This window comes from Hemicordylus capensis, chromosome 1, assembly GCF_027244095.1.
Source record: "Hemicordylus capensis ecotype Gifberg chromosome 1, rHemCap1.1.pri, whole genome shotgun sequence".
Taxonomy (NCBI): domain Eukaryota; kingdom Metazoa; phylum Chordata; class Lepidosauria; order Squamata; family Cordylidae; genus Hemicordylus; species Hemicordylus capensis.
In genome coordinates, this window is record NC_069657.1 from 263,778,183 (window position 1) to 263,787,478 (window position 9,296).

General features: G+C 44.9%; 1 protein-coding gene across 10 annotated transcripts in view; it reads right to left on the bottom strand.

Moving 5' to 3' along the window:
* The window catches only part of SHLD1 (shieldin complex subunit 1), a 65,468-nt gene that overhangs the window by 51,248 nt on the left and 4,924 nt on the right, over positions 1-9,296 (bottom strand). For 4 of the 10 annotated variants that reach the window (XM_053284824.1, XM_053284821.1, XM_053284825.1 and 1 more), the window contains exons 3-5: positions 8,510-8,629; positions 2,483-2,554; positions 614-794 (exon numbers count right to left, since the gene is read on the bottom strand). In XM_053284824.1, coding sequence (XP_053140799.1) covers positions 614-794; positions 2,483-2,530 — 229 coding nt within the window. In that variant the 5' untranslated portion in view covers positions 2,531-2,554; positions 8,510-8,629. Of the gene's footprint in view, positions 1-613; positions 795-2,087; positions 2,463-2,482; positions 2,555-3,395; positions 3,417-8,509; positions 8,630-9,296 lie in introns of those variants that run through there. The other 6 variants (XM_053284827.1, XM_053284828.1, XM_053284822.1 and 3 more) reach the window with 5 other exon arrangements.

Below are 9,296 nucleotides of genomic sequence, written 5' to 3' on the forward strand. Positions count from 1 at the left end.
CACATTTGACTCATGAGTATACCCCTTAGGGTCTGGCAACAATGCGTCTGATTCAGTATAAGCAACGCTTCTAAGCAACTACAGCTTTTCCAAAACACAAAAGCAGACACTGGAAATTCTGCAGCACTGTTAAAAGCTCGCACGATCATTTATTTCCATTCATAAACCATTCTAAAAGCTTACCTTGAAATTTCACTTAATAAGTTTTTTAAAAAACCTCCACAATACTAAAACAGCACACAGACTGAGACAATCTCTACCTCTAAAAAAGACAACAACTTACATTAGGAGGACAAAAGATTGCAGAAAGGAGCCACTAACTGCAGTCTATGAAGCAGAAACTGAATGACTCCGCAAACTACTCAGAGGGACACAGCATGACTTCAAGGGTTGTGCATCACAACCTCACACTTGCACCAGAAGGTGCCTTGAGCTTACATTTTTGGATAACATGTAAGTCACACATGCTCACATAGAGGTTCACACATCAAACCTGCTCACCGTAAAAGGACTGTATCTAGAGTTCCAGATGTGGCTGTTTTTCCCTGCCTGACACATCTGAAGAAGAAAAGTACAAGAGATAACAGAAGTAACAACTGCGATGAAACTTTACCTGCATCAACCACTGTAGATGCTGGTGAAACAAATGCCACTCCAGAATTGAAAAGCTCATCATCTCTCCCAGTGCCGGGGTTCAGTAGAAAGTCTTCTGCCCTTAAGGCGCACGGTATGTCCAGCATGCTGCTCTCTTCAGACTGGTAGCTCAATGGTGTTTCACTTCCTTCCATAGCACACTAAAGCAAAGACAAATACGACTGAACTGCAAATGCCTTTCCCCCCACTTCAGGGCCAATATTGACCATGAAACCAAATATGGAAAGGTGCACATTATGTGAAGCGATTTCATTTGGCTGGGGACATGGAAAAACTCCTGAAAGCCACTGGTATGACCAAAACGTAATCTTCCTGGTGTGTTCTAATAATGAGGCAAGAGCCACTCCTCATTCCACTTGTATATCTCAGGCTTCATGACCTGCCATGACCTCAGAACATGTGGGGTTTGCAATGTCCTGGGTCTATCACCCCAAGTGGTTAGAACCTACCTCAGACACAATCAGTGGCCCTAGTGCAGGCCTGCTCAACTTCGGCCCTCCTGCAGATGTTGGCCTACAATTCCCATAATTCCTGGCTATTCGCTGCTGTGGCTGAGAATTATGGGAGTTGTAGTCCAAAAACAGCTGGGGGGCCTAAGTTGAGCAGGCCTGCCCTAGTGCCTTGAATATATGGCACACACTGGCTATTTACATGATACATTATATACACGTGCAGATGTTTGTAATGTTTTCATAAATAATGACTGCACATGCATTCAGTTTAAGAGTCAACATGGGAACTTGGCCCCTCGAAAAGGGGTTCCTTTTTTGCCTCCGAGAGGCAGATTGCATGTACTGCTGTACATGAACTGAATATAATACCTGCACAGATAAGCAATTATACCTACACTGTACACAGATCACGCACGTGCTGAACCAAACACGGCTACACACACATCCCCAGGCAGGTTAAAAGGATTCTTTCTTTGCCACTTTCAAATACATTTTCTGGCCAAGTGGGAAACAGTGTGCAAACCACAGGCCTGTCAGGAACATCAAACAGGTACATTGTTTCATAGGGAAACATATGCTGCCACCCCTGGACTAGGTTAGCAAGTAAAAATCACAATGAGCTTCCTAGGCCAGCTACCAGAGATCCTTTTAACTGGAAGTGCTGCACATGGAACTTGGGATCTTGTGGGTGCAAAGCATGTGTTCCATCACTGAGCTATGGTACCGATTTGAATATACCCCAGTTTTTGGATCTAGCATAAGCCCAGTCTTAAGAGTGCACAAAAGCCTGCACACTCCATCTGGAAATAGCCTTGTTTCATGCAGATACATAACCCCTGACACTTTGTACCTTCAGAGAGGATGGGATACTGATAAAGGGAGATGAGTAGTGCTCCCCTCACACCCCACAAGGAAAAAGTGCTGCTCACAACATGACCTTAAGACTGTCGTTTTAAGCACACTTATCAGGGAGGGTCTCACCCTGGCATTTCCAGGAAGACTGGGAAAGACTCATCTGAGACAGCAAACATATGATGTGTAGAACAAGCATTTCCTTCAGAGCAAGTACAAGAACCAGGCAGCCAATGCATATATGCCACTACGTCGTGGGAATCATAAGGGAAAGCTGTCAGGCTACCGCCACCAGCTGATACTGGAAACACCGGCTCACAGAAGTGGGAAAGTGCTGCCTTGTAGAAAATGGAAAGCCCTGGAATGGGCAAAAAGGCCGGGGTAGGCAGGTGACTCAGTCCATCACCTCAGGCACTGCAGGGGTTTAGGTCAGCCCTGGCCATAGAGCACATTTGTTTTTTTTCATTTTATGCCACTGATGCCGTTTCGTAAACCACTTTTGTACAGAATGCTGTCAAACTTGCCCTTTGCATCATACTCGCTAGTGAACGCCACAATATCAGTTTCCTCATCAGAGCCAGATCAGTTTTCTTGACCTAGAAAACAGAGGCAAGGTTAAAACTCTCATAAGAAACCATTTCCATGTGAGGGAACAGAAAGAACGATTGTTCCCTGAAGTGACGGGGGCAGGGCCATAGCACAGTGACAAAGTGCAGACTCTGCAAGCAGGAGGTCCCAGTTTCAGTCCCCAGCTTTCCTGGTCAAAACTCCCTCTTATGTGAGAGCTGGCAAAGACTTCACTGCCTGAGACCTTGGAGAGGTGCTGTCAGTCAGTAGCCAGCAGGATGGATCAGTGGCTCCACAAAGTCTCAGGCAACTTCATTCAACTTCCCTTTCCAGGAATTCTGTTTAATTAATGAGAGACTTGGGGACACCCTGTTTTTCAAGACCTTGTTCTAGCCCTTCTTCACTCCTTTAGCTTAAAGACACTGGCTGACATACTGCACAAGAGCATGTCAGCCTAGTAACATTGCGTTCACATTACACAAGAGTAAGCCTGCTCTTGGAAATATCCACCCCAGCACAATACCTCCAGTGACTGTTGCTGGTGTCTATCTTATGTTTCTTTTTAGATTGTGAGCCCTTTGGGGACAGGGAGCCATCTTATTTATTTGTTATTTCTCTGTGTAAACCGCCCTGAGCCATTTATGGTAGGGCGGTATAGAAATCAATCAATCAAATAAATAAATAAATAAATAAATAAATAAAAGGCTTCCTCTTATGTAACACTAATTGTGCAAATTTTTGCACTTGCACAACTTATGCAAACTGTGCAAATACACGACTAACCCGGAGTACTCTTGAGCAGCATGTCGGCCACTTCCATTATTAAGGCCAAACTCCTGGCATTTAGCTCGATTAAATGACTCTCCTTACCTATATTAATAAAAAGCATGCTGTATGTGTAAACAGCCACAGACAAACACAGTAAGCCGATCAGCACCGTTTACATCTCACCCACCAGTCTTTTCAGCTGCTCTAAAAGTGCTTCTAGCCAGTAAGAGTTAATGGCACATGAATCCAAAGCAGCAAAGCTAGCATGGGCAGAAAATGGCAGTAAAGCTAACCTGGGGTTAACCAAACAGCTGATTTAGTGGAAATCTAAGATGGGGTAGATGTTCTGGAAGAGCTCTTCATTTCACCCACACTGAAGCTGCAAGCAGAGTGCTGACATTTCAGCAGCCTTGCTTGGCAGCTGCCAAGAACAAACAAGCCAGGCGCGTGCTCTGACAACACCTGTCAGGAAAATACCCCTTCTAAGAAATCTGGTCAAGTTCTTCGGAATGAAATAAACAGACTGGGTAAAACTTCTCCATCTCAGTGCCAAATATGGCATGACCTTCCAAAGAACATGTGTGCTCCCAGTCAACATGTCCTAGAACTGTTTGTCAGATCTGTCTTGGACAAAAGAGGATCACCATCTTCCTGGATAAAGCAGAGATGCACAACGATAGATCGAAGACATAAGCATCCACTGAAGTGGGGTTTCACAATTTCAAACCGTAGCTGGAGCCAAGCAGACGCCTAGCAAGCCAACAATGCCAGGGTCAAGCCAGCTGATTATGCTTCACGCTCAACACATCAACACTTTTGTCCTCTACAACAGAAATGGCTAATATCTCTGATCTACCAACATACCACCCTACAAAAACAGAGCTACACTCTGGCTATCAACTTATGTCTGGTGGAATAGGCCTGCCTGGTTTTTAGGAGGTCTCACATTCCTACAATTTCTTCCTAAATTAGATAAGACATGCACAATAAAATAAGGATATGTGCACACTAGGGTTGGCACGCCAGTCAAGGGACCACCTGTTATCTGACCATAGTCAAATATTCCATGAAGCCAAGAATGCCACTACACAAGCAAATGAAACCTTTTATATTTCATGATGGTGCCATGTGTTAGGGCTGCTTGCCACATCCAGCCCTGCAGCAGTCAGAGGGAAACCTAGCAACACAGCAAAGATTCCCATACAGGCCATTTGCTATAATTGCCAGCATTGCCAAATAAAAATAGGACACAATAAATAAATAATAATAATAATATTTATATGTTAGCCGCCCCTTAACAAATTGTTCTCTGGGAGGTGCATAACACAGCATTAAAATGTTGATTAAAAACACACAAAACACACACCCCAAAAATACAAAATACAATACAATACAATTTTAAAACTTTTTAAAAGTCAGTTTTAAAAATCAAATTTAAAAGGCTTAAGTGAACAGAAAGCTCTTTACTAGAGATGTGCAAATTGATTCAAATTCAAATCAATTTGAGCTCAAATCGGGCCTGTAGTGATCAGTTATTGACAAGCTCCTCCGTTCCCCTAAAGTGTAAACCGGAAATGAACCCTGTCCTGACAGACAGGCTGGTGAACCTGTCACCAGCCTGTCAGTCAGACTGACACTGAGCTCAGCCAATCAAAACACCAGGTGGGTGGGACCTAGAAAGTCATGAGGAGGAAGAGAAGGTTCCTTTGTTGGAAGAAGCTAGGCTGGAGATGAGAGAAGCAAGGGCAGAAAGGCATAGTGAGGAGCAATGGAGTTTTGCTCCCTCATGGTCAAAAGCTAGCCTGGAGATGTCTCTTATAGGAGGACCTCTGCAGATCCTTGAGAGACAGGATTGCAGGAAGCTTGATTCTCATCAGATGGTGGGTGAGTTTTCAAGGAAAAGGGGATTCAGCTTAGGGAGCAGTTTGTTAGTCAGATTTTGCATTAAAAACTTATATTTCTTTTGTGTGCTTGGTAAATCCCTGATACTGTTGTAGGATGGTCTATCTGTAAGCTTTTAAAGGTGCTTTTGTATTTTCCTGCATCCATGTTCTTTGCAACTGGGTAACCATGATTTTTAAGTTGTGCCGCCCTAACATCATCTGGGGTGCCTTTTGAAGTATTCTTGTAATCTACTGAGTATTTCTTTTACCTGTAACTAAAAGTTGAGAGAGCGTCAGACCGAAGCAGTCTGTAGCATTTGAATAGAGTTGGGGTTTTTTTGTTCTTTGCATTTTGCAAGCCTCTCTGAGTGGATTTTTAACTCAGGAAAGGGGGAAGCAGGAAGGGGGTTTCTCTGGTGCAAAACACATCCTCAGATGTTCAGCAACTACCAATCTTCTCACCATGTGTAAACTTGCATGCAGAAAGTTTTTGTATACTTTTCCAATAACAAAAGAAGGAGCTTTCCCTGGGATTTCCACCCAAGCCCAGAGGGAGTTTAAACTCTGTCAATAATTGGGTCGTGGTGGCAGCCTTAGAACCTACCAAGATTTACAGGAAAGTTTTGAAAGAAGCCTTTACTTGGAAAGCATAGAGGGAATGATTCAGCATTTTTCTTCCCCTCACGTGGGCTTGCTCTGAGACAAAGGCTTATAATCTGCTACAGGGCCATTGTGAGTGATTCAAACTCAAGATGAAAGACCCTTAAAGAATATGGTCTGATTCGAGTTTGAATTGAAATTACTCCAATTCAAACTCAGATTTGAGTGATTCAAGTGCCATTCTGGCAGGCTTTCCACCCTTGCCAATTGGTTTTCTGGCACTGGCTTCCAATTGGCTTAAGATGTCCTTGTTTCTTAGCTGGCTTGTTATCATACAAGCCACACAAATCAAATGTTGTCATGGCAGCTGTGCCCTCATTGGCGGGGGGGGGGAGAGGCAGGAGGGGGGATGACAAAAGAAGGGTATTTCAAAATGTTTTCAAAGGGCCTGGGGTGGAGGCAGAGAGAGCCCTTAGTGTGCCCTTGAAGAGGATAAATCAGGAAAGGAAGCAGGGAGGAATCAACTACGGATTGATTTTGTGGGTTTCCCCCCTCAGCACCGAATATAATATGTTGTACTGTTACTGCTATATTAACAACTATCTGGTTTTGCTGGATCTCAGATTGCCAAAGCAATAGCACTTAGCACTTACATTTATATACCGCTTTATAGCCGGAGCTCTCTAAGCGGTTTACAATGATTTAGCACATTGCCCCCAACATTCTGGGTACTCATTTTACCGACCTCGGAAGGATGGAAGGCTGAGTCAACCTTGAGCCCCTGGTCAGGATCGAACTTGTAACCTTCTGGTTACAGGGCGGCAGTTTTACCACTGCGCCACCAGGGGCTCTGCGCCACCAAAGGCAGAATTTGGGTGGGTGGGTGCCTGCCTTGCCTTCTTAGAGTTGTGTTTTGGTCTGTTTGTGATATGGTGTTGTGGTGAGAAATGGACAGTGTGGCAGCTCAGCTCTATGTATGCGTGTGTGTGATATTTTCTTGGCGATTGCTATGAGATGAGCCCCAAGTCTGACCTTGAGATTAACTTGTGCTTCACTCATTGCTCTGCAATCTGCATTGCAAGGTGTACTCAGTCAAAATATGGCTGAAGACGTTCTAGTTGAGCTTATGGCTATGCTTGCTGCAAAGAGCACTGCTGTGGCAGCTGTTGCAATGCTAGGAAGTAAGGAAATCATAATTGTGTGTTAGAACGCAACTTGTGCCAATGATGTTACTGCAGTGCACGAACTGTGGCTGGCAGTGGATTCTGGGTCAGTGATTCTTTTTTGGCCATTTTTGGACTGTCTAAACATGTGTGTTCTGTGTCAGGAGGGACACAGATTCCTTTAACTGTGTGCTTCTAGTGTGCAGTATTTTGCAAGGCAGGGACGCAAGGTGCTTTGCAAATTGCAATGTAAAACTTGTCATGTGCACACTGTGAGTGCAGTTTGTTTTGGCTATAGAGAACAATGGAGAACTTGGAACACCCCATTGTTCCCCATGGGTAGGTCCTAAGGACATCAAAGTGGGTTGGGTGGTAAGAACATAAGAACAGCCCTGCTGGATCAGGCCCAAGGCCCAGATAGTCCAGCATCCTTTTTCACACAGTGGCCCACCAGATGCCACTGGAAGCCTACAGGCAGGAATTGAGAGCATGTCCTCTTTCCTGCTGTTACTCTCCTGCAACTGGTATTCAGAGGCATCCTGCCTCTGAGGCTGGAGGTGGTCTATAGCCCTCGGCATGATGGGTGCTACCTGACTCAGCCCACAAAAGAAATAGGCAAATGGGTGATCTAGGTTTTTTTCAAACTTTCCCCAAGACCCCCATAGATCCTATGGGTTTTTTAGGAAAGGTTAAAAATAAATAAAGTTGCTTACACCCTACCACCCAACCCACTTTGGTGTCCCTAGGACCTACCTATGCGGAACAATGGGATGAGTCGAGTTCCCCGTTGTTCCCTAAGGCTGAATCACTTTAATCGATTTGAGTTGACAGCTGACAATGGTCGCTGTTTCAACGAATCGATTTGCGGATTTTGTGATTCAATTCAAGCTTGAATCAAATTGCAAATTCTGATTCAAACACATCTCTAGTCTTTACCTGGCATCTAAAAGAACAAAGTGATGATGCCAAGCGAACCTCACCAGGGAGGCTGTTCCATAAACGGGGTACAACCACCAAAAAGGCCCTCTCCCTAGTAACTACCCACCTCACTCCATCTGGCAGGGTCACTTGGAGCAGGGCCTCTGACGATGATCTTAAGGTCTGAATAATGGGGCCAGGCGCTCTCTCAGTTAAACCTGTTACAAGCCATTTAGGGCTTTAAAGGTTTAAAGCGGCACTTTGAATTGGGCCCAGAAACAGATTGGGAACCAGTGCAGCTGACGAAGCACTGGCGTGATATGATCAAAATGCTCAGTCCCAGTTAATAATCTTGTAGCCCTATTTTGTACCAGGTGCAGTTTCTGGATCATTTTCAAAGGCAGGCGCATGTACAATGCATTGCAGTGATCTAAGTGAGCGGTTACCAGAGCATAACTAACTGTGGCCAAGCTATCTCTCTCCAGGTAAGGTCACAGCTGACGTATCAGCCGAAGCCAATATTGGGCGCTCTGAGCTGCAGAGGCCACCAAGCCTCCAGTGACCTTGCTGGATTGATGAGCACTCCCAGACTGCAAACCTGATTGTTCAGGGGGAGTGCAACCCCATCTAGAACAGGCTGAACATCATTCACCTGGGTAGAAGAACCACTGTATTTCTGTCTTGTCTGGATTGAGTCTCAACTTGTTCACCCTCATTCAGTCCATTACTGCATCCAGGCACTGATTCAGGACAGTCACTGCCTCACCTGCATCTGATGAAAAAGAGAGATACAACTGAATGTCATCCACATACTGAGAACACCTCAGGTCAAATCTCCGGAAGATCTCTCCCAGAACTCTCATGTAGATGATAAACAGCATAGGGGAAAGACTGAAACGCTGCAGAACCCAAAGTACAACTGCCAAGGGGTTGTGCAGTAATCTCCTAGCTTCACCATTTGGGAAACAGGCCTCGAAACAGGAGCAGAACCACCTCCAATCAGTTCCTCCCACACCAAACTTGGCTAGCCTATCCAAAAGGGATATCATGGTCAATGGTATTGAAAGCCACTGAGAGGTCCAATAGAATTAACAGGGCTGCACCCCCCATCCCCACACAGGTCATCCCACAGGGTGACCAAAGCTGTTTCTGTTCCACAGACAGGCCTGAGGCCTGATTGAAATGGATCTAGATAATCCGTTTCCTCCAAGAGCGTCTAGAGCTGGTCAGCCACTCCACGCTCAAGCACCTTGCCCAGGAAGAGAATATTGGACACAGGCCTATAGTTGTTTACATCCTCTGGGTCTAGACTAGGTTTCTTTAGGAGTGGTCAAATAATAGCTTTCTTTATCGCAGCTGGGACCACTCCCTCTCTCAATAAGGCATTTAGAACCTGCTGGACCCAGCTAAAAATTCCCTCATTAGATTTAATAAGCCAT